The sequence below is a fragment of the Monodelphis domestica genome, chromosome 7 (genome assembly GCF_027887165.1).
Source record: "Monodelphis domestica isolate mMonDom1 chromosome 7, mMonDom1.pri, whole genome shotgun sequence".
NCBI lineage: Eukaryota > Metazoa > Chordata > Mammalia > Didelphimorphia > Didelphidae > Monodelphis > Monodelphis domestica.
Window position 1 is genome coordinate 79,781,394 of NC_077233.1, and position 25,591 is coordinate 79,806,984.

The window sequence follows — 25,591 nt, forward strand, 5'->3', positions numbered from 1 at the left end:
CCAGATGTATATATTTATTTTTTTCTACTTATCTCTTTGGTTTTAAGAAAACAAATGGAAAAATTATGTTAAATGTTAAAATTACTCCAATTTTACAAATGAGTTTATTTTTGGACAGTAATTTTAACTCATTAATGGATAAGGTTAACATAAATGAGTTAATTAATGTGGCTATTGTCCACAATAAAAAAATCTGATTAGTCATCTCTCAATTTCTCTTTAACCAATCTTCAGGGTATATAGGAAGAAGGGGAAAAAATATATATATATTTGAATTAACTCTACCATATTATTTTATCTACTACCAAAAATGTTTAGCACATGCTAGTAATTTGTTGAATTTCTAATTGTATGTAAATGAAAATCACATGAATGAGTTTATAAACTAGTAAAACAAGTTTCCATCTATATTTTTGTGTGTAGGCATTCACGCTCCTAGTTATACCTTTATGTGATATGAAAAACTTACTCCCTTAAATTAAATTCATTTCTCATGCTTTGTTACTTAACAAAATGCAATAATTTATGCAATGACTTCTCACTCTGGTTTCAAACAACTAAAAGTTCTGGATTTGGAATCAGAAATATTAGGTTCTAATGTTGTCTCTGCTGCTTAGTAGTATCACCTCAGGCAAATCAGTTCACTCACTAGAACTCAAGGAAATTGGCAGTAGAGAATGAAGTAGCCAGAAACATCAGAGTTAAAAATGATAAAAGATTTCTTGTTTCTTTGCTTTGCCTCTGTCCTCTCTGGACCTTCTGGCTCTTCTCCCTTTTTCCCTCATCCTAATTCAGAACAAGATTACAATGATTAGGTTACTTTCACTAGCACCTTTCAATGAATTTCTTCCACCAGTTTCCTGCTCTTATTTCTCTTCTCTCTTTGGCTTATTCTTTTTCCCTTCTTTTCTCTCTCTTATTATACAAATATATATAAATATCCTCTCTTTCCCCTCTCATTCACATATTTTAACCTTCTTCCTCTTGATTCATGTCTTCTTTTTCTTTTTATAATTTTTCTTTACATTTCTCATATTCTTATAGCTTTCTTAACCCATCTTCTCTTACTCTCTTACTCTTTGGAATAACTTTTTTACTTTTTTAAAATTTGTTTCTTATATTTTTTCTTCCCGACCTTTGCTTTACTTCCTTAGTCTTTCCCTTTACTTCTGTCTTACTCTTCTTTACAACTTCATTCCTAATATCAAATATATCTTTTACAATCTCAATTCTTTTCCACTCCTCCTCAAGTGCACTCATATTCTTATCAAATTATTTAATGAACATACAAACAGAGAAAACAAAACAGACACACATAGACATACAAGCATACATACACACTTTCAAGTCTTTATTTAGTTTTCAAAGACAATGCTGAACATTAGAATAAAACAGAATATTTGGGAAACACTGCCATAGAATCTCTATGACAGACTACTTGGATCAAAGCCCATTCGCATACCTATAACAAGCATGAATCATATACATTTTCTAAAGGCATGCAATTTTGCTTTTGAACCATAACTCCAAGTAAATGCTTACCAAGCATTGCCTTATATACCCTCTACTTTAATGTGTATTTACAAACAAGTTGATAGGTAGAGTACTTTGTTCCTTTACACAAAAATCCATGCAACAAAATGATAACCCAACATTTCATATTAAAGATTCTCCTTGCCCTGGTCTCAATTTATCTTTTCAGCTTTATCTCCTATTTATCCACTTCATATATTACACACTGCCATCACACTGGATTGCTGTCCATTTTCTCAACAAGCTCCAAAATTTTCTGCCTTACTGTTTTTTCTCTAGGTTTTTCCTCCTGCTGGTCTTACTTCTTTTCCTGTATCTATGTGTGATTTCCTTAACATTCCTTAAAACTACACTTTTTTTCTTTTTCTAGTGCTTTGGTTTCAGTAGAAAACAGAGTGACAAAGTCTTACTGCATGAATACCTCAGGGAACAGTCCATTTAGGGAAGCCAAATATATAGTTAGTTAATTGAAAGGAAGTCTGTGATTCCTAACATAACTGACTTCAATGAAAGCTATGATGCTCTGGAGTATAGCCAGCAGCTGATACCAGCACACCTGGTAGGGAGAAAAAAATCCCACAGAAGGCTACTAATTAGAAGCTATTGTATAAGTTGTATTTCAAATCTTATAGAGAATTTATTCATAGACAATCTCTAGAAAGACAATTGTCCTGTATGGACCCTAGATCTGTCAGTTTCTGTCAAAAAAGTCTTTGTTATATATATATACACATACATATAGATAGATATATAGATAGATAACAAAGAATTTTATATATTTTTATATATAATATATATATATTCTTGTATTTAATAAGTTATATAATTTGTTTTATATTTTCACTTATCAGAACTGATATATGTCCATATATAACATCATGGAGCAACATGATTACAGAAAAATTATCTCCCTCTCCACCCCAGTTTCATGATCTACAAAATTAAAAGGTTGCACTATATGACCTATAAAGTCATTTTGGCTCTAAATTAAAGATTCATTTTGAAAATTGCATTTACCCTCAGGGCAACAGAAGGACACATAAGGAAACTGAGTTTCCTGCATTATATAACCAATGATGATTCTTTCCTTCCTAATCTCTGCTTCTTATCTTCCCTTTCTTCTTTTAAGGCTCAGCTAAAGTTCCACTTCCTGTTACAAGTCTTTCTTGGTTCTCTTTTATATTTGTGCCTTTCCCCTGCAGATTATCTCCAATTCATCTTGTATATATCTTAGTTGTTCATAGTTGATTGGCTGTTGTTTCCTCCATTAGATTGTGCAAATCTTGCCAGCAGAGTTTTTGTTTGTTTGTTTGTATTTTTGCCTTTCTTTATATCTATAGCATTTATCATAGTGTCTATCACATGGCACGTAATAAATGCACATTTACATGAATGCCAAAAGTAGCATAAAAGGCTAAATATCTAAAGACATAAAACTCAAACAGGAAGTGGGCATGGACATGGACATAGACAAAACCATGGATCAATTAATTAGGACAAAGTAAAAGAAATGTTTTGTTAAAAACTTAAGTTTTTTACATATTTAAAATGTTAATCTTCAATATATTCTCTTAGTTTTACAAAATGTTACCTTAGATTCAAAAGATTTTGATATATTCTTTCATTTTTCATTGTGAAACTGCTTCTTTATCACATGAAATATTGGACTGAACTGTATTTTTCAGAGTAATCATTCTGTCATTGAAGATTAGACATCATGACCACTGAAAATTAAAAATCCTCAAAAAATCTTTATTGTACATGCTTTAAAATCTGTATACATTTTCCAGTCTTACAAACTTGAACTTTCCCATCCTAATAAGATCAGGAGTGAAGCAAGGGTATTTGTTTTCACCACTAGTGTTCAATATTGTACTAGAAATGTGAGCTATAGCAATAACACAAAAAAAAATCAAAAGAATAAAAGTAGGCAATAAGGAAATAAAACTATCACTCTTTACACATAATATGATGGCATACTCAGAAAACCACAGAGAATCAACGAGTTAAAACAATTAACAACTTCAGCAAAGTTACAGAATATAAAAAACCCACATTAATTATGACCATGTCTATACACTACCAACAAAACCTAGCAACAAGAGGTAAAAAGAGTAATTACATTTATAATAAGAACAATATATGGCAACATATGGGAGTCTACCTATCGGGACAAACTCAGAGATTATATGAACAAAGTTTCAAAACACTTTTCACACAAATAAAGTCCTTAATAATAGTAGAAACATGGGTAGCCTGAGCCAATATAATAAAAACAACAGTTCTACCTAAGTAAATTTCTTATTTATTTACATACCAAACTATCAAAAAATATTTTATCAAGCTAGAAAAAAATAATAATAAAATTCAACTACAAAAACAAAGTCAATAATATCAAGGGAATCAGTGAAAAAAATAAAGTTAAAGAAGGCATCCTAACAGTTCAGATTTCAAACTAAAATTCAAAACAGTATTCATCAAAACAATGCAGTGGCGTCTAAGAACAAATTTGTGGATGATTGGAATAATTAGGTAAACAATATACAGTAATAAATGATCATAGTAATTGAGTTTGATAAAAATCCCAAAGCTTTGTGGGTAATGTTCAATACTTGACAAAAAATGTTGGGAATTTTGGACAGCACTTTTGTATAAAATAGGCAAAGATCAACATTCCACACTGTTTCTCAAGATAAAATTGGGGGGGGGGGATTTAGATATAAAGTCTTCTTTTATAATAAGTAAATTCAAGGAACATGGAAAATGTGCCTGTCAGATCTATGGATAAGGGGGAAATTTATGAGAAAACAAAAGATAAAGGAGATTAAAGGAAGTAAAATTGGTGGTTTTGATTTTATGACATTAAAAAGCTTTTGCACAAACAAAACAAATGTAGTGAAAATTAGAAGGAAAACAGAAACTGGTGACAGAATTTGCAGCATGTTTCTCCGATAATGTCCTTATTTCTCAGAGAGATAGAGAACTGAGATAAATTTATTAAATTAAGCAAAAATTGAGCCAAAATTATAAATTACATAAAATTATAAAATTTCCATTTGACAAATGATCAAATGATATGAACAGTAAGTTTTCAGAATAAAAAATAAAAAACTATCAATAGTCACATTAAAATGCTCTAAAGCATTACTGATTAGAGAAATACAAATTAAAACAACTCTAATATAATACCTCCTTCCTATGGTATTTGCTAATATTATACAAAATGAAAATGACAAATTAAGATACTAATACACAATTGGTGAAATTGTAAACTAGATCTAACCATTCAGGAGAACAATTCAGAACTGTGACCAAAGGGTATAAAACGGTAGATACCTTTTGACACAGCAATACTACTTTAAGGTATCTATCCCAAGTGATCAAAGAAAAAAAGTAAAAATGCATATTTATACAAAAATAATTACATCAACTGTGAAATTAACATAAAAATAAAGCCCCTAACTCACACATGCACATTATGTCAGGATACCAAGTCATGTGATGTGGGAGACCACATGGTTACCTGAAGCACTGACTTCCTGAGTGGACTATCAGGTTACAACTCGTGATCCAGATTGACAAATCAGAAAGCGCCAGCAGGAAATACGTCATCAACATTATAAGAGATGGGGTAGGAGCAGGAGTTCCCTCTGTTTTCTCTTTTTTCTCCTAGTGTGATAGAGCTTTCCTGGCTTTGCTCAGACCCTGATTTTATCTGGTGTTCTACCCTTGTGGCTGGCCCTTGCTGCTGATTAAATTTAGCACTGTAGAAATGCAATGGGATATGGATGATTTTTTTGTAGTCAAATTGTAAATTGTGTGCCGTGACTTCATATGTATATTCAAAATATTTTTTTTTCCCTTTTCAGTAAGGATGAGTAGAGAAAAGGAGGAAGTATTTGGAACTCATTTTTTAAATTTTTGTTAAAAAAAATGTTTGCGTGTTATTGGAAAATATTTAATTACTTAAATAAAAATAATTTAATAAGAAAATTACAAAAAATAAAAGGTGTTTTGGTTCATCTAAATTCTAAGTGTAATGTAAGAAAGAGAGATCCAGATCTAAGGACTATAGAGTCACTATAATTGGGTTTTATCATTTCGGTTTCTAATGTAAGATATGAGGAAGCAGGAAAAGGCACTATAAAAAAATAAATATGGGCAAAACAGTTCGTGAAAATTATTTTTAAAAGATGGAAGAGGAAGGGAAATTCTATGAAAGACTCAATAAGACCATAAAAATAAATCAATGTACACTTTGGTACTGATTTCAATATATACATAGGATTAAGTAGAGATTGTGGAAAATGTATTAAAAACATGAGACAAGGAATAAGTAATAAAGAAAACTAGACTAGACAGAAGGTAAATATCTCAAATGTTTTGAGAAGATAATCAATAGATCTAGCCACAGAAAGCACTGGATAACACTACAAAGATAAATTTGATTATATTTTAAAAGGAATTACTGATTATTAATGTGGGAGGCATTCCTAACTCATCTATCAGAGGAGAATCAGCCATCAAAGCAACAATCAAAATTATTGCAAGGCTATAAGGAAGAATAAAAATGAGAAAATACATGTAATTAAAATTCTTTCCTGATCTACATAAATGTTATTGATAATAAAATATCAGATATGAACAAGAGTCAAGACATTAACAAACACTACAACAATTTTATCTTGAAGCTAAACTGACATAATAAATCATCACAATAAGGAAACCAAAGGAGACTAAGAAAGAACCTGTGTTAATAGGCATTTGACTAAGTTATCAAGTAGAAAAATATAACAAAATGCATTAGGGGCTTAAAATATTAACGAATTGTTAAAATGTTATGAAGAAGGAAAATGGAACACCATGTTCAATACTATGCTTCATAAAATAAAAGTAAGAGAATAAAATCATTTTAAAGGTAGCTTGATGGGAGACTCAACTAAGCAAAGTAAACTCATATATTTAAAGCAGAAATTGGAAAGTTAAAAATAAATAGGAAAAATCAGGGGGAAATCTGAACAGATTTTTAAATAAATTCTTTTTATGAACAAGAATAGTAAAGGTACATATTTATACTTGAAGATCATATTTAAGTCATGCTAATAGAGGAAAAAGAAATGGCCCTACAGGACCAAAAACTGGGAGAATGGTTTTATTAGATAAACATTATTAAGAAGAGGTGGAACATTACAATCTAAAATTGTTTTAATTCATATAACTTGAAGAGCAAGGGTCAGTAGTAAGCTGCAACATATAATAATTATGGAAATATGAGGAGGAATGATTAAAGCATGACATCAATGAAATATACAATTGAACAAGTAAATGGGCAGGTCATGTACCAAGAAGCAGGGGGTTGGGGTTTAGATAAAAAATGATCAACTTGTATAATATACACTAGCATCTTTTCAACAGCCTGAGAAAGAAAAAGTCATCAATATATTGGTTAGATCTCCTGTGTCAAACTGATGGAAGAACAGAGGCAAGAGTCACATAGAACTAGTGGAAATAGATTACGAAGTATTTCTTTGACAGAAAACTGCTATTGTTGAAAAAACAGATCCACTTACAGATTCATCCCATTGGTATATGAGTTCTTTGACAGCAAGAACTATTCTGTTTTTGTCTTTATATGCTCCATGTCTTGTATAAGTAAAATGTCTTGTATAAATTGGACATTTTGTGAATGTTTGTTGAATTTAATTAAATCATGTTGAAAATATATAGTTGATGACTGCAAAAATGGATCATAGGAAGGAAATTAAGATTGCCTAAAGGTACAGCTTCTGTCTCTTAATTCTCCTGTTCTTTTATCTAGCCACATTGAGTTGAAACAAAATAGGTGAAACACAATATCAAAAAATGTTTTGTAAAGAATCACAAAAAAGAAGCAAGTCTCTAATGATATTGTCTACTGTGCTTATTGGTTGGTCATAATGGCTCCCAGGAAAGCATGATAAGGCATTTAAAAATTCTCAGTAAAGCACGAATAATCAAGAATAATCTATACTCAAATTTTTCCAACAACATAAAGCTGCTAAAATTCTATCTCTGTTCAAAAAAATACAATAAAAATTATCACACCATAATATTTGTTGTCCCTGGAAGAAACACATTGCATTTACCTAGCACCTCAGTTTGGCTTTGGCATTTAAACACCTGGAGAAGAGAAGGAAATTGTTGTCTCATATACTGATTTTCCACAAACATTATTCCATAATTAACAAAATGCTTAGGGGTATGGCTGTACCAGTGGAATACCTGAGTTTTTCAAAAATTGCCTTATAATGAAAGAAATAGATTATCTGAGATGATCCAATTAAATGTGTTTATCCTTATGCAAACATTCCAAAAATTCTTTGCTATTATGAAGGACAACATTCAAGAGAGAAATAACAAGCTAACATGTTTGTACTCTATACTCATGAAAATAACATCTCCAATTTCTCTGGGACTATAATTTACTCATTCCTCATAATCTTGGGTCTAATCAACCAGGTCTAGTAGAAGAGAATGTTGAGTTTTCAGAGACAGAGCCATGTTATTAACCCTCCTGTTCCCCAAGAAGACATGAAAAGAATACTAACCATCCAACAGCCAATATCCTTGGTTATCTACTAACATGATACTCTCAGGATACTCAGGAGTACCTGATACTAACAAATACTCTCAGGATGCCAGCCTGCTGGTATGTTTCATTCTGCACAATGCAATGCCATATCACTTCTGGAGGGGTCATTTTAGAAATACCTTCTTTGTGGTTATTCTCCAGGCATAATTGTATTTAGCATTACCCTTATATGGCAGTTGTCCTTTTAAGATTTGTACTTAGTTCTGGGCACCACATTTCAAGCAAAGACATTCTATGAACTGGATAAATTTTCCAGGTAGAGTACATGGGAAATTTAAAGAGATAATATTTTATAAGTGTATTAAAGGGTATGCTTGGCATAAAGATTGGTAGAAAGAACTGGGAAAATATATCTTAGAAAAGAGGAGCTTTGAGTGTCAGGAGAGGAGGAAGGTAATACTTTCAATCATTAAGTTTTTAAGAGCTGTCACATAAGTGGGTGATTAGAATTGTTTTATTTGGTCAAGTAGTAAAACATTATCTCTTTCTCATGATCAGAGAAGTGAATTGATTTAATTGGTTTGTTGATGCTATCCCCCAACCCTGCCTTGCTGTCAGGATTTGTACATATAAGGGGAAGCTTATATGTGAAAATGCCTTCATTAATCAAGATCTTTGGGGAAAAGAATACTACATGAAAAGGAAATAAATGTGCAGTTTATGAAAAGGAAAAAGTAAATGTTTTTAATTCTGAGTAATCGGACCCTAACCTTGGTTTTGTGGAATTATGAAGAGAATATTGAATTTGGAATTAGATAACTTGGTTTTGGATTCTAATATTATTTTCTTCCTGTCTTAAGGCAAATTATTGAACCTTACTGAGCTTCCTCTTACTTATCAACACAGTGAGTTAGGTTGGATTGTGAATTGAGTGGAACTAGCCAAGTTCAATTATTTGAAGGGCTGTTACATAGTAGGATTAAACTTCTTCTCTTTGGCCCCAAAAGGCAAGGTAAATGGGTCAAGGTTTCAAAGAAGCAAACTGAGGCTTTATGTTAGGACAAACTTCTGACAAATAGAGCTATCCGAATGGAAAATGGACTGCCTCAGAAGGTGATAGTTTCTACTTCCCAGAGGCTGATTTATTATTTGATGTGAATATTAGAGGAAATTCCTCTCAGGCTGAACTGGGATAGATGACCACTGAGGTCCCTTCCAACTCTAAAATTATTTGACCTAGGGATCTTTAGAGTCCAATGATTCAAATGGTAAAGGTACTTTCTTTGGAAGTCAGGAAACCCAAATTTGCATTTGGGATCTGACTGTTTCTAGTTCTGTTAGATTGCCTCTCAATAAAAGATGACCTTTATTACCACTCTAAGAGAGAGGAACAGGACAGATGTACTGAAGCCAAGGCAAGTCAAGAGCCTGGGTAAGTCATTTAAACTTATTTAATCTTTCCAAGCCTCAGTTTCCTCATGTAGACAATGTGGCTACTAAGTAATTCTCAAAAGTTGGGTGGAGAGGGCTATTTGTTTTTTTTCCCTCACAAGATAGTATTCTTTGTTTTAAGGAATTGTTGCTCAATGAAAGTTTAAGTCAAGAACAATATCCAATAGTGGGAGAATTCCTCACACAGCAACTCTTCAAGAAGGGCTGTTATTTTGGCTAATTTTGCATATGTGATCTCTGCCATAATATGTATGTTGAGCAAGTAAAATGCATGTTAAGTAAACTATTTATAAATTTTATTTCATCTGCAGTGATATTATAGTCAAAATTTCTAGCATATTTAAAGAAACTCATAGTGTTCTCTCTTGAGGATTATTGTATAAGTGCATCATTTTATCTATAACAAGTTATTGGCACAAAGTTTTCTCTAAAGCTCGGAATCTAAAGGTGGGATAATATTATTAAGCATAAGTTTTGATCTTACATGAGAGAAATACACATGTGTATGTATATATTAAATGTATTAAATGTATGTAAATATGTATGTCAAGTAGAATTTGTAATGAGAAGAGCTTGGTTGAGATCCAAAGTTTATATAATACTTACTACTTGTGTGATTTAGGGCAGATCACAACTTCTGTGGGCATCCTTTTTCCTCAACTTTAAAAGAAAAGGGAGGCTCTAGTGCTCTGAATCCTATGATCCTCTGACTTTTATCATAAATTCAAAATTAACACCATCTGTTTAAGCATGAAAATTATTCCTAAACTTGAAATTCTATGAATCAAGTCTAGTTAATTCAGCAACTAAATATAAACTTGCATCTTTTTTTCTTCTTCATGGTGCATCATACTGATAGTGTATTGAATTCTAAATAATCTGACAACCATTCTTATGGCAATGCATATGGGATGAAAACATTTTGGTTTTTTGAGAACAGGTCTACTGATCTCTCCTGTAACAATATTAATGGATTCACCAAATTAGTCTCAGCCCTCTGGAAGCTCAGAATTCCCAAGTTCAAGTCATCCACCAGCCTTAGTCTCTCCCAGTATAAGAATTGTACTTGCAAAATGAATATAGTTTAACATACAGGAACATATTTAATTATGATAAATTTCATGTATCTACAACTTTAAAGGTATTAGTAACTTTTCAATAAGTGCTTATTGACTAATTAATTATGAAATCCTTTAACAATACGATCTTCATTAGAGATTGTAGTTAATCTACTTAGGCCTCAGTTTCCCCATATGTAAAGTGAAGAGATTTAACTCAACTCTATGGTGTCTTCCAGCTCTAAATCTATGATAGAGCCTTCTGTGGGGAAAAAAATTATACCCATTTTCATAAAAGAGGAAATTTAATTAAAGAATTTCATTGACTGCACAGACATTCAGTTCTCTAATGATTTTAAGTGTTAGAACAAGGTCTCTTTTTTCCCTTCAAAGTCCAAAGTGCATTTCACCTGCTGAAACTCTATTTAATGCTTTAGGATTTCTTTTAGTAATATAGCCCTTCGTCCTCTTTATTATATGTATTTTCCCTACTAAACAAGCTTTTGTTATTCTTCTTTTTATGACTCCTCCCATTATGCCAAGAACCATGACTTACACAAAAAAAATAATCAGTTCAAGTTCAGAATACTTGAAAAAAATATCATTAAATCCTTAATAATTCAATTCAATAGGCATTTATTTTTTAACCCTTATCATCTGTCTTTGAATCAATACTATTTGTTCCAATGAAGAAGAAAGAAGAATGGTAAGTGCTATGCAATTGGGGTTAAGTGACTTGACCAGGGTCACATAGCTAGTAAGTATTTGAAGTTAGATTTGAACCCAGAACCTCCCATCTCCAGGCCTACTACTTTATTCACTGAGCTACCTACCTCCCTTATTAAACACTTACTAAAGACTTGCTTTATGAAATTTTCCTTTCACTAAATGGTGATTAAATGTATAAATTTAATAATGCCTGGTATTTCATAGGTTATTAATATGTTTGTTGAATAAGACTTTAATCATATCACAGGGAAAAGAAACAAAAAATAGAAAGTTCTATGCTATCCCTAGGTATTAAGTTTATATTCTAAATAACTTTAATTCCATGATTTTTATATGGCAAAAAGGAAAATGAAATATTAAGGCCACTAAAAAGAATTTTATATATCTACACATAGATATAGATATTTGTATACACATACACAGATATATGCTGATTAATATGCAAAACTAATTTGTGTATACTATCCCCAGTCATGTCTATAATATTTTTCATTTTCTCTAGTGCTATGACTCTTTCATTATTAATTCTGTGATATGGAAATTTTAATGAAAAATAAATTTGAGTAAAAAGAGTTTAAAAGGTTCAGGCCAACATCAATTAGCATAACTCATCCCCTTGTAAAGTCCTGATTTTTGAGGCTACAACTGAAACTTGCACTCTATGATAGCTAAGAATTACATAGTTCTTAGAAGGTTTACAGTTGTTTATTCAGCTCTTGGTACTAAAGGCTAACTATGCTAAACTAGGTTTCTAACGTTGGCATCTATATCTGCATCTTCCTCATGCATTTGGTTCGGGGAGTATTATTTAGTTCATGATGCAATTCTATGCCTATGTTAACTTCCTACCAATTGAAGTTATAGATAAGGTGTCCACCTCCAGGGAGGCAGCATGAGTCAGATCTCTAGACCTAGAGTTAGGAGGAACAAGTCTGAAATCTGCTGCTAACACTTACCAGTTGAACAGCCATGAGTAAATCACATAAACCCTAAAAGTAAGTATTCTTCTCTGGAAAATGGAAATAATAATAACCTTCAGAAGCTCCATCACAGAATTATTCTAAGGATCAAATTAGAAAATCCATTTGAAAGTGCTTCTTAAGAAAATGAAATATGTAAACATGGAAAAATATTTTTCAATAAAAATTTTAAAGTTTTATAATCCTTCAAGGGCTTTATAAATGTTGATTATTAATTAAAACATTATTATTCTACTGGCACAGTGAATTCCTGAGACCCTGGTCTACTCTCCAATCTATAAGATATGGAGCTATTTTTATCCCCATTTTATATATCTTTGAAGATTGATAAATTAACCAAGAAGAGAGAAAAGTCACTGTGGTATTGGCATTTAACATTAAAGGAGAAACAGAGAAGACTTTTTTAATTGTCTCAGGCAAGATATGGTTGACAGAAATGATGGGGTTCAATGAGGTAGCAATAAAAATTTTACTTTTTGAGTAGTAGAGAATTCTACATCTCTCCAAGTAGTTAGAAATGCCATTGTGCTTCTAATTACCCACTTAATTCAGTGAATTCCAATGCCCAATTAACATTACAAATAATCAAGGTTAAAAATATAATTAATGTAACTGTGATTTTGTTATAATTAAACTAATTACCCTGATATGCAGCACAATAAGGGACATGCAGGCCATTATGTTAATGTCGACTTAGTCGTCTTTTTTTCCTTAAGTAGAGCTATTTGATTTACATTTTAATATTATTTGGCAAAATAATGAGATGGACTCATAAGGGAGAGAGCCTAACTTGGGAGATGGAAACCAGCAATATGTTTTTCCTTTCAAAGGTCTCATTCTTTTATCTGTATGAACTACTAAATTGGATGGATACCTAACTTCTGTGTATGCAGGAAGCGATTCCAAGCCCTAAGAGAACTTTAGCACAGCTTAATTGCTTTTCAAAATGGTAAATGTTGTCTATACTTATGCATGGGTGTAAATATACACATTAAATCATCTGAAACACCCAAGAGTAATGGTGTTGTCTTCTCTGCCATTGGTCCTGAACATAATCTCAGAATCATAGAATAACAAAATATCTCAGTTGGAAACACCTGAATTGCCATCTGCTCCAATCTGTATCTAAAACAAGAATCCCATTTCTCACCTACCTCACATACCAGTTCATCTGGTCTATTATGAAGGTCTCTTGTGAAGGGGAAATGTACTTATTTCCTGGAAGAGATCATTCACTTTAAGTTCTCTCTTTGTGTTGGGGAGTTTTGTTTTTCCTTTATATCAAATTCAAATTTTCCTCTTTCTAAATTCCACTTACTGTTTCTAGTTTTTGCCTGATAGTACTGAGAAGGCCAAATCTAATACCTCCTCCAAAGAACTGCCCTCCAAATCCTTGAAGTCTACTGGTATGTCCAAAGTTGTCTTCTCTTCCACAGAGGAAACATTTACAGTTAAAGCAATGGTCACTTGGCATGAATTGGAGGCCCTTCCCCATCCTTGTCTCCTGCCCTAGAATCTCTTCTGCTCATCATTATCATCCCTAAAATGCATCACCCAGAAATGAAAATAGTACTTAGCATGTGTAGGAAGTCAGAGAAAAGTACTACATAGGATTTGAAGTAATAAAAATATTTGTGCACTTGTAATGACTATAATTCTTTGCAAATACTGTTATTTGTTCTCTCCTTTATTTACTGCTTCTGGCATTTCTGGTCACTTTCAAAATTCACCTCAAAAACCTGCAAAATCTTTGACAGCCTTCCTCTCCCTATCAAGTATTTCTCTCATTTATACGATACATATAGATATAAATATAGATATAGATTTAGATCTGTTACATAATTACTTACAAGTTGTGTTCCCCACTAGAATGGGGGTACCTAGAGGGCAGGCAGGTGCCACATTTTGCTTTTTTTGTCAATCCCCAACATACAGCACAGTTCCTGGCTCACATTGAGCACCTAATTAAAATGTTCATTGATTAAATAAAGAATCTCCAGAGCATTTTTCTAATCTAAAATTTAATCTATCTGCTTCGTTTTCTGAGAAGGAAGGAAATCTTCGCTATCTGTTGATTGATTAGTAGTTAATGCAGACACATTGTAGACACATTGGCAAGGATGTGTAGTGGGTGGATTATTCATTTAGTTTCATTAAGGCAAAATAATTACATTGGGACAGCTTTAAAATTCACCTATTCTGGATTGCAAGTTATTCTTATCAAAGAATCAGCAAAACCTTCACAGCACCTAGCAATTAATAACCTCTTCTCCAACATCCCATTAACAACTGGAAAACCAGAAGAACCATGTGATTGATGACAATGGAGGAGAAAATTAATCTTCAGGAGTTACAAGGAACCTGAAATGTGATTGCCCACAAAAGAGAACAAAAGCTACTGATTGATTTTAGTTGTCTTTGTTCTTAAATGGCATGAGTGTGAAAATACATTTAAGAAAGATAACGGTGATTCTTTTGGCATTGTGAGCTTTATCATAAAAGAAAGATGCATCTTGAAATACTATTTTTAAATTTGATCTAATATGTGTTAAATTAAAAACTTAGGAATATGTGAAGGATTTGTGGTTGCCTCATCATACTAAAACTCACATGAAGGAATTATTTTCTTTTTTAAATATTTCATCTTATCTATTTATTAGTAGATTCAAGAATTATAGATTCAGAGCTTAAAGGTCATCTAAAACAACTACCTCATTTTATAAAACAGAATTGAGGAAAAGGTGAAGAATCTCTTTTTTGAAACAATATAGGTAAATTGAAGAGTCAGAAGTTGAATCTAGGTCTTTATCCAAATTCCATCATTCTTACTCAGATAAAAGTCCTTGAGACTTGCTTCAGGGTCAGAGTGGTTAAATGATATTCCTAGGATGACATCTGGCCCAAGTGTAAGAGGAAGATTTGAACTCATTGTCTCTAAACAACATTAGGTGTATATATGCTGCTTCTTCAAATTAAAAATGTAATTAATAATTTATGAAGGTCTTTTATTTTTCCCCAAAGATACTTCATAAATGATACAAAGATATAAAATGTATCAGACATCATGTTGGCATAATGCCAGGTTATCTAGGTAAAAATGGTTTAAATGCATTCTGTTTTTCTAGTGTTTTGTTACATGACAACTCTTTAAGATAAATTCCAAATATTGACAATAATTATCAAATACTGGGGATTAATATTAAATATCTTAGATAAAGCAAAAAGATAATTGAGTGCTTTTTCCCCCCAGATCTGCTGAAAAGATTTGACATTCTGTAGATAGGGCCTTCTGTCTGGAAATCTGTTGAGTCTGTCATACCATAATTATTTATTAATGAAATATCTAAAAATGATGCTTCCTTCTAATATTTCAAGTGTAACTGTAGATTACAGAGGAAGTGGTGCTTTTATTAAATTCCTTAGAGGAATTGTTTGTGTCTAGAGAAAAAAGAAACAGCCACATGATTTTTCATGGTGTGTTAGTCTTACTGCAGTACTTAAAATAGGCAAGAAGGTAATCTGGGTCAGTCAGACATCATCCTTTTGTAAAGTTGGATGCTATAACTTATAAGTCAATTTGGAAATGACAGTTGCCTGAAGATTTCTAAGAATCTTTAAAAGCAAACTATAAAATGATGCCTGAGAAAGTTGTTAAGTATCATGTACTCACATTTTCATCGCTCAACCTTTCCATTTAACTTGATAAATGTCTCACTGCTGTAGTCAGCAACTGATTAACAAATAAGACAATCCAAAATCAAGGTCTGCAGAAAGCCTGCCTATTTTGGTAACACATGGTATGGTTTTATTGCTTATTCTAGGAGATATCAGCAGACTGGATTAGTTCTCCTCCGAGTGTCACATGTCCCATCTCCAAACTAGCTGCTAATTCAAATTTCCTGTGTCAGATGGATTAGGAAGATGCTCTCAGAGTCAGAAAGATCTGGTCAAGTGCAACCTGTGGCATAAACTGACTATGATCAAGCCCTTTAACCTATCAGTAGCTCAGGCAACCAAGACTTTAAGTCACATAAAGCAGGAAATAATCGTCACTGGAGGAAGAAATTCTTTCTCACCAGTAACTCCAGACATAGATGAAATCACAGGACTGATCAGAAGAAAGAAATCGACACACGCAGGTGATTCCAGATTTTCAACAGAATGTAAACTTCTTGTGAGCAGGGATTATTTCATTTTTGTCTGTATTACAATCTGCGAGGGTAATGTATGCACAGCATGCTCATTACCTAATCAAGGTTTGCTGTTTGATTCATTTAAAAGATATTTTCCTAATTTTTACATGAAAAAAATTTCTAACTAAAACTTATTTAAGTTATTTTTCTTTTTAAATTAACTTCTCTGGGGGGGCTTACTGCTACTGAAAAAGAAATATACACAGAAAACTGAAAATATACATGAAAGATGAGACTATTTGACAAGCTAGCATGGTGGAAACAAGACCTGATGGAGAAGACCCAAATTCTAGCCGAGTTTTGCCAGAACCATTTGTGCGATGCTGGGCCAGTGATTAAACCTCTCTAAACCTCAATCTCTCATCTAGCATATGAGGAAGCTGCAAGTACTACCTACTTCACAAGTGGTTTTTGTTTTATTGTTTTCAATTTCCCTGTATCCCTAGCATTTGGCACAGTGATCAGCACTTGGTTAACTTCCCTTCTCATGTGGGGTTGTTGTAGGAAAAAAATGAAACACACAGACACACACACACATCACACATACCCCAATAATGTAACCTCCTTCAGTTAAGGTCAGGCACTGTTTTCTATTTCAGTCTTTGAAATTCCAATACCTAGTTTAGTGACTAGTTAATGATGGTGGCCACTTAATAAAATTCAGTTGATTGGTTGACTGATTGATAATGCATGAGAACCAAATCTTTCCAGTTTTGGCACTTATAGTATATTTCCTCCTCTTGCTAATTTTGGATGTGTATTGAGCTTATAAACCAACTAGATTGTAATTTTTTTGGAGATGGATTTCTCACAGTACCTACATAAAACTTTTTACATGGGTGCTCAAATTAAATAACAAATAGGAAGGGCTTCTTAGCTGAAAATAGCTATAAGTGTGAGCTACTATTCTGATATTTCATAATGATATTCTGTGAGCTTTTTTGTTTTAAATTCAACTTTCTCTTCCTCACCAGGACCACATTTCCCCAGATTGTACCATATTCAGATACAAACAACTCCATCTTGAGATAACTGCAAAGAGGTCAACAACTCTAGAACAGAACTGATTAAGAAGAAAGGGGTAGTCTGGATTGCACTTGGGAAAATAAACCTGCTTCTAAAGTTGCCCTCCCCAAATCAAGAGCCCACCTTTTTAACACTAACATTCTTCATGTCTGCAGATGCTAGGACACCAAAGTCCTCAAAGAATCAGAGTGTAGTAGGGAACTGTCTGGTTTGCACAAGTAGACTACAGTCCATTCCCCATTTTGACCCCCATGCATGGCTTAACAGATACCATCAAGGAAATAATTGATCAGAAAAGAGGGCAGGCCACTCATTTAAAGAGTGAAAGGGAATATAGAGACAGTGTAAGTATTGCTTCAGTCCTCATAAACTATAAAACGATACCTTAGACACCCTCCACATTTATAGTACTTTAAGTTTTGGAAAGCACTTTACCTCCTTTGATGCTCAGAACAACACTAGAAAATAGATATTATTTTATAGATGCCTATTTTACAGATTAGGAAACTGAGGCTGAGGAAAATGAAGTGTCACGTCCAGGATCACATGAATAGTAAATGTCCAGGGCAGAATTCATACACAGAATTCCCTGACGCCAAGTCCAATACTCTATACACCAAGTCCAACACTCTATCCACTGTGCCACCTAACTCCAACACATTGGGTGGGTCACCTGTGGAGGAGCTATGAGAGAAAAAGGGGCTGAGATAAAAAAGCAAAGACAGCTCGGTATCTGCCCTGATGCATTGATAATACTGATAGCAGGAAATATCTATATGGATGAAATTCCACATCCATTGAAGCTTGATAGTGAAAGGTCCTGATACACTGAGCAAGTAATGATGATTGTGAAAGTAAAGAAGGTATTGAGAATTTACTAATTATTTACATAATCAAATTTTAGGGCTTGTACAATCAGGCATCATGGATTTTTAAAAATATAATTTCAATTATTTGGGTGCTTTGAAATATTCACCCATGGCCCTTCAGAAACACATAGAAATTCAGTTGTGATATGATAAAAATAATAGAGAATGTTCCAATGGCTTGTAATGTATCTTTGGAAATGAAATGATAAAAGAACACAACTGGTCCTTTCTCACTATTTTAGCTCAGCTTTTTTTTTTTTTTTGGTGGGGGGGACAGTACTGAAAAAGAGAGAAAACAAGGACAGTAAGCTTCTCAATTTGTTCCACACTAACTTGGGATAATTTTACTCCAGGACAGCCCCACCAGTTGGTCTTAAGGATGTATCCTAGTAATTTGTAAAAGTATTGGCTCTATCCAGTAACACTACTCAGGCCCCCTTTTCTTTGGCAGACATGATGAAATATTAAATAGCTTAATACATTCAAGTTTGAAAGTTCATCCCCCCAATATTTAATTTTTAAAAAAGAGGCACTTGATAAATTCTGAAGACAAAGCCCTTCCTAGACTCCATTTCAAAGTATTGAGGAAGAGTTTAAACTTCTTTGGTCTTAACATTTTTTAAACAGATAAATTCAAGAGAAAAATCCTCATTTACCCCCCTGGATTCCTGATGGCAGCATGTCCTGAAGATGGAGGGATATCACCAGTTAGCATTTTGAATGTTGTACTTTTCCCAGCTCCATTCACTCCCAGGAGGCCAAAACACTGAACACCAAAGAAAAGAGAGAAGAAAAATGATCAGAACCATCATACCCAATGGAATTGATTTTCTTCTAAATTTTATACTAAACTCTTGTCTCTGGGGTTTACTATTAAATGTACAATATAAGCCATTAAATTCAACTCCTTCATTTGCATACAGAAAAACTGTAGCCTCTGTAGGATAAGTGACTTTTCAAAGATCATACAAGTAATAAATATTAGTGGCAGGATGTGAACCCAAGCCCTTCCACTCCAATACCAGTACTATATCAACAGTTCCACATGGCCTCCTCTAACTTTTTCATTTTATAGATGAGAAAACACAGTCCTGTGGAATTTAATTTATTTGCTCCTGTTTGTAGATCATCTGATAAAGTTGGTTTTGAACTCAGGTCTTCTGACATTCACATGATTTAAGCAAGGTTTACTTTATTTGTCACAAATGTGCATCTTGCCATTACTATCCACAATATCTGTGATATCAAAGATTTGGAATAGTGTCTTAAGACTAATGCTGACAGGAAAGTACAAATAAATAAATAAGTCAATCAGGAGAAAGAAAGAAGAAAAGATAGACAATTACTTTTATTAGAATCTTAAATGGCCATTTAGATTCCCACTTGAGATATTTGTACAGAAGAAAGCTACGAGCAGCTTCTTTTTGCCTTAAGACTTAGCAAGAATCTGCTCATTGCTATTCCAAATCTGCTGGGTGAGTTAGCATTGCATTCTGGATGTTGATGGCAAGATGCATACTTGGGAAAAAAAAGTTTGCTCATGACCTACCAGTTTGACATTTGCCATAAAAAGTTCATCATAAACTACCAAGAAGAGTAACGAAGTATGATGCTATAACATTATAGATTTAAAGCTATTTTTTTAGTCATTTACATCAAAACTCCTCATTGCCAATAGATATCCAACCAAAACTAGAGGGGAATCCTAATCTCTGCCAGTAAGATCTAAGTCGTCTCGATGATAAAGGGATGGGAAGGATGACTGAACTGTTAAAGCTAAGTAATTACCATGAGGCTCTTTCTTTCAAAGAAGAAGATGGATACTTTCCAAAGGAAGAAGTTTCATATACTACAAGGAATAATGATGAGGACTAACAGGCTCAATCTAGAGAGAAGTTATTCAGTAATAATAGGAGGAAGAAGTGGAGGTTGGTCACTCTCTGACGAGCAATACAAAGCAGTTATTTGTCAAGCTGATGTGAACAATAGAAAGAACTGTTGGCAGGCATTCAGTACTTGGCAGAGAGCCTACTGAAACTTGTCAAACCTTATCTGATGATTCATACAGGGACAACTAATAGTAGCAGGAAAAAATAGATAATAAGGCTAGGAATTTTGAAATCCTGGGAAAAAAACAGAAGGCCTTGGGAGGACAGCTGGTCTTTTCCTTGTTCATGCTGACTGAAGATAGGTGATTCAGAACAAATAAAATAGTTTGGGGAGTGAATACCTACTTAAAAATGTGCCTGAAAATGAGATTTTTGTTTGTTGACCATGTCTTTAAATATAGGAGTCATGGATTCTTTGTCAGGGATGGAGTACACCTAATGAGGGTCAATTTTTCTTGAAGCTTTTGAATCTTACCAAGATGGTTTAAAACTGAAAAGGAATGGGAAAGTGTCTGGACTCAGACACTTCCTAGTTGTGTGATCCTGAGCAAATTAACAACCCCAGTAACTAGCCCTTACCACTCTTCTGCCTTTAAACCAACACTTTAAATGAATAAATAAAAATAAAATTACAAATACAAATATAAAAATACAAAATATGAAAAATATGTAGAGTAAACTGGACTTCTAATTCAAGGAGGCAAATTTGAACTCAGTCTCTGAGATTAATGGGAATGTGATGCATAGCTAGGATAAAGCTATGAAAAAGTAAATTTTATTCAAAAGTGCAGAAAGGATAAAAGAGTCCAAAGGACTAGGAATATACATTCAAAATATATACTCATAAAGATAATTCAGAAAGGTCTATAATCCCATTTGGCATAATAGGAAACTGAGCTCTGAGGAATTAAGTAATTTGTCTATGACTACTGTAAAAATGGAGATTTGAACCCCGGACTTCAATCCCCAGAAGTCCTTGATAGCTCCCAGAATTCTCTCTAATCTCCCTGAGTGCGAGATCACAAATTATTATTTAAAGGAGCTCCCCACCTATGGGAGTCCATTTCTTCCTACTTCTGCTTCCAAGCAGATGCGTCTCTCATGAGGTAAGTGAAATTGAATGGGCATCTCGGCCCTCCTGGGCACATGCTTTCTTATGTGTATTTTCTTAAGTTCTTAATCTTTAATAAACCTCATAAAATATAATACTTCTAGCCAAGAAACTAATTTTTACCTGCTACAGTTTGGCGATTTTAATCTTAACAGTTTGACGTAACCACTTCAGGAAAACAAAATATCTCAATCTTCTGATTCTTTTCTCTACTAAATTCAGCTTTTCATAGCTACTGCCTAGAATTTTTTTTAAAGCCGTGTTTCTCTGGCCGAGGTTTTTTACCCTCCCAAAGCTATTGCTGATCCAGATCGTTCCAGCCATTAGATATCTCACTGGCTCCCAGCTCGGCCTGACCCGGCCCAGCCCTGCCTGCCTCCCTGAATTCCCACCTCCACTCCAGGCCTGTTTGCTGTTTGCTGCTCACCTGGCCCCCAGCTCAGCTGCCTAACTGCTTCTGAGTCCTAGCAAGCTCCCTGATCCCAACCCCAGCCTCCTGCCCTGCTGACTGCAATATGGACGGGGAGTTAATTTTCCCTTAGGCTAAGATTAGCCTCCCATGGACTGGGGGGATCACAGGATGGGAGAAAGAAAGGTAAAGAAGAAAAAGTTCCTGTTTTCCAAACAGGAACATACAAGCAATGGGCTATTTAAAAGGATATTTTTAACTCTATTGGTCCTTTCATTAACCTCCCATGAGATTCAGGAAAAAAAATTCAGCTCTCTGCTGCTCTTTAGTTAACTTTGGAGGAAAAGTTGGGTATCTATCTCAGTGGACTGAGAGCCAGGCCAAAGACGGGAGGTCCTCAGTTGAAATCTGGCCTCAGATACTCCCCAGCTGTGTGGCCCTGGATGGGTCTCTTAAACCCCATTGCCTAACCAGGACCAATCTGCCTTCCAACAATAGGCATCTAAATGGATAAAAAAAAAAAGGAACTTTAAAGAGACTGGAGATTGTATTTTTAAGGCATTTCAGACTCCAATGAAAATCTCTGTATTCTATTGCATTTTACTGTTTGTTTTGTTTAAGATTTAACTTTGTGATTTTAATTTCATATATTACTACATTCAATATTATTCTGTTATACTGTTCATTTTAATGTACTGAGTTTTAACTACTGTTAAATTCTGTTGCTTTTTGCCTATAACCATATTGAACAAATATTATTGAATAAGCCCATATTTTTAAAAAATAGCTTTTCTATTTTTGACTTTGTAAATTGTCACAAAGAGGATCAATGGACTCCATAAAAAAAAAAATTGTTATAACAACCTTTTGAAAAATTTACTGTGCTAAATATCTCAATTGATTTTAAGGGTTTTCTAGATAGGATTTTTAGAATTTTTTTAACAATCTCTAGTCATTTTTGCCTGCCCCTAACACAAGGTGTTAATACTTCGTGAAAATACTTACAGACGAGTATCCCAAAGCTTGGCTCCTGCCTGGCTCCTATAACCTGGTTCCTTTTCTGTCTTTTAAAAGTGGTAACTTTCTGTAGTCCTGGCTACTGACTGGATAAATGCATCATTGCTTAGAGCATTTTAATTGGGCCCTGATTCAAGGACCTGTTATACATTTGTTTTTCCTTTACTTAGAATTTTTACACATAAGATTTTGATAGTCTATATTTTCATCCAGTAATTTTCTTTTTAATTTGGATTTTTCTGATGTCTTTTTAATTTCTCTTGCCAATTGATTCATATACCTCATAACTCGGCCATGCATCCCCGTGTTTTTCAATCACCTTCAAGATGGTGAAATGTAAAAAATACTATTTAAATTGCAAAGTTGAAATTCCTTTTGAGAAAAATTTTAGATAAAGAAAGATGCTACCTCTCTGAATCCAGAAACTGAACTGTTTGGAGGAGACATCATGAAGAAGCCTCCAGACCACAAGCTGTATAAGAAGATCAAGAATGAACTTTGGGTGTGGTTGATTGAACATTTATTTGTATGTATACTTTCATTCCAAAGGGGACTGTCCCCTAACTGGCTTTCTGTCAGTGCGTCCAGTAATTATTGGTTTTGGTTTTTTTTCCTCTTATCCTCAAATTATTGTAATCTTTTAATTGATTGTTTTCATGATCCTTTGGGGAAGTTCTTCTTTCCAAATGCTCAAACTGGGAAATGTAAAAATGGAGATTTGAACCCCAGACTTCAATCCCCAGAAGTCCTTGCTAGCTCCCAGAATTCTCTCTAACCTCCCTGAGTGCAAGATCACAAATTATTATTTAAAGGAGTTCTCCACCTATGGGAGTCCTCTTCTTTCTACTTCTGCTTCCAAGAAGATGTGTCTCTCATGATGTAAGTGAAATTGAATGGACCTCTCAGCCCTTCTAGGCATGTGCTTTCTTACTTGTATTTTCTTAAGTTCTTAATCTTTAATAAACCTAATAAAATATAATACTTCTAGCAGAGAAACTAATTTTTACCTGCTACAGTTTGATGATTTTAATCTTAAAACTACACATCTAATAAGAATTAGATACCAGATTTTAACCAGTCTTCATCTAACCAAAAGTCTACTGTTCATTTTTCTTTTTCTTCTACTAGTTCTTATATCTCCAAGCATAGTAAAGAGATTTGAGTGAGGCTCAAAAAAAGCAGAGACAAAAGCAATATTTTTGGCAGACATTGTGGACAAGGATAAATAATCTAGGAGTGCAGAGAGCAGATGGCAGATATGCCAACAACCTATATAATTATGGAATAGGGAAATTCAATTATCCAAAAATCTGGGGAAAATCTTCTTTTGCCTCTCTCTCTCTCTCTCTCTCTCTCTCTCTCTCTCTCTCTCTCTCTCTCTCTCTCTCTCTCTCTCTCTCTCTCTCTCTCTCTCTCTCTCTTTCTCTCTCTCTTTCTCTCTCTCTCTCTCTCTCTCTCTCTTTCAGTCTCTCTCTCTCTCCCTCCCTCCCCTTTTTTACAAATAAGTAGATGAATTAATGAAGAAAGATCAATGATTGATAGATAATTAAAACTATATTGCCTATAATCAGAGTCACCTGGATGAGCACATTTTTTGATGGGATAAACTTCTGTTTGTTCCCTCATGCTCCGCAAACTCTATCTTTTGAGATGCAACTTGAATTGAACATCCACAAAAACACTTTGGTTGACTTCTCCAACCTTCATTCCACTGAATCTACAATATTAACTTGTTTTTTATTAGGTGCTCATTAGGCACTTAATCATGATGTCCCATCATTCCTTCTACTTTGTATTTTTAATCCATCTTCCCAAACATGAGTTTTTTGTTTTGTTTTATTTTTAATTTATTCATGGGACCTCACATTGAGTTTGACACAGGGTAGGCAGTCAATAAATATAAGATGACTAGTTGTTCAGTAAGTAATGGAGCAGGTAGGGGGCTCAATAGATTAAAAATCCAGGTCTGGAGACAGGAGGTCCTGAGTTCAAATCTGCCCTCAGGTACTTCTTAGCTGTGTGATCCTGGACAAGTCACTTAGTACTGATACTTAATATTGATTCTAAGACAGAAGGTAAGGTGTTTTTTTTTTTTAACTAAATCTAGAACTAAGCCTAAGTAATGAATATGTTATTCTGAAAGATTTTTTTTCAAAAGGAATACAGAAAAACTCCAAAGAAAATAACACTTTGGCAAATGATTTCCATCCTCTAGTTCTCAAATTCCTCACCTGAAAAATGTAAGGAATAGAACATTTCATGTGTCATTTTATACCTAGAATCCTAGAAATCTGCAAGCTGAGGATAGTTTTCAATAACATTTTCATATCATTTAACTTCTAGTATTCCTCTTATACTTAATATCTTTATGCCAGCATAATTATGAGAGTCAAAATATACTGTCTTTTTTATAAATGAATAGAAAAAATGATAAAATCACATGGTTGAGACTATATCATTGAAAGTAGAGAAGCTAGGTCTCAAAGAAAATAGTGGAGTAACAAAGACCCTGATAAAAAGTAAGCTTCTTAGAGGCAAGAATTATATGTAAATATATTTATTTTAAATTTTGTAGTACTAGTGCTTAGCAAAATGCTTTAAATACGATAGGCATTTATTCAATACTTGTCAAATATAATTCTCTTTATTTTCATTTCTGTCTTCCATTGTTAGGTGATTTTCCCCAGCATACCTGGGTCATTGAATCACATTAGGTTAGTCACTTAAATTTTTGTGCTTTAAATTTATCATTTC

At 33.6% G+C, this 25,591-nt stretch overlaps 1 protein-coding gene across 1 annotated transcript in view; it reads right to left on the minus strand.

The window, feature by feature from the left end:
- ABCA13 (ATP binding cassette subfamily A member 13) overlaps nt 1-25,591 on the minus strand; it is a 497,021-nt gene that overhangs the window by 100,432 nt on the left and 370,998 nt on the right. The window contains 1 exon segment of the mRNA XM_056806268.1: nt 19,068-19,177. Within this exon segment, the coding sequence (XP_056662246.1) occupies nt 19,068-19,177 (110 nt within the window).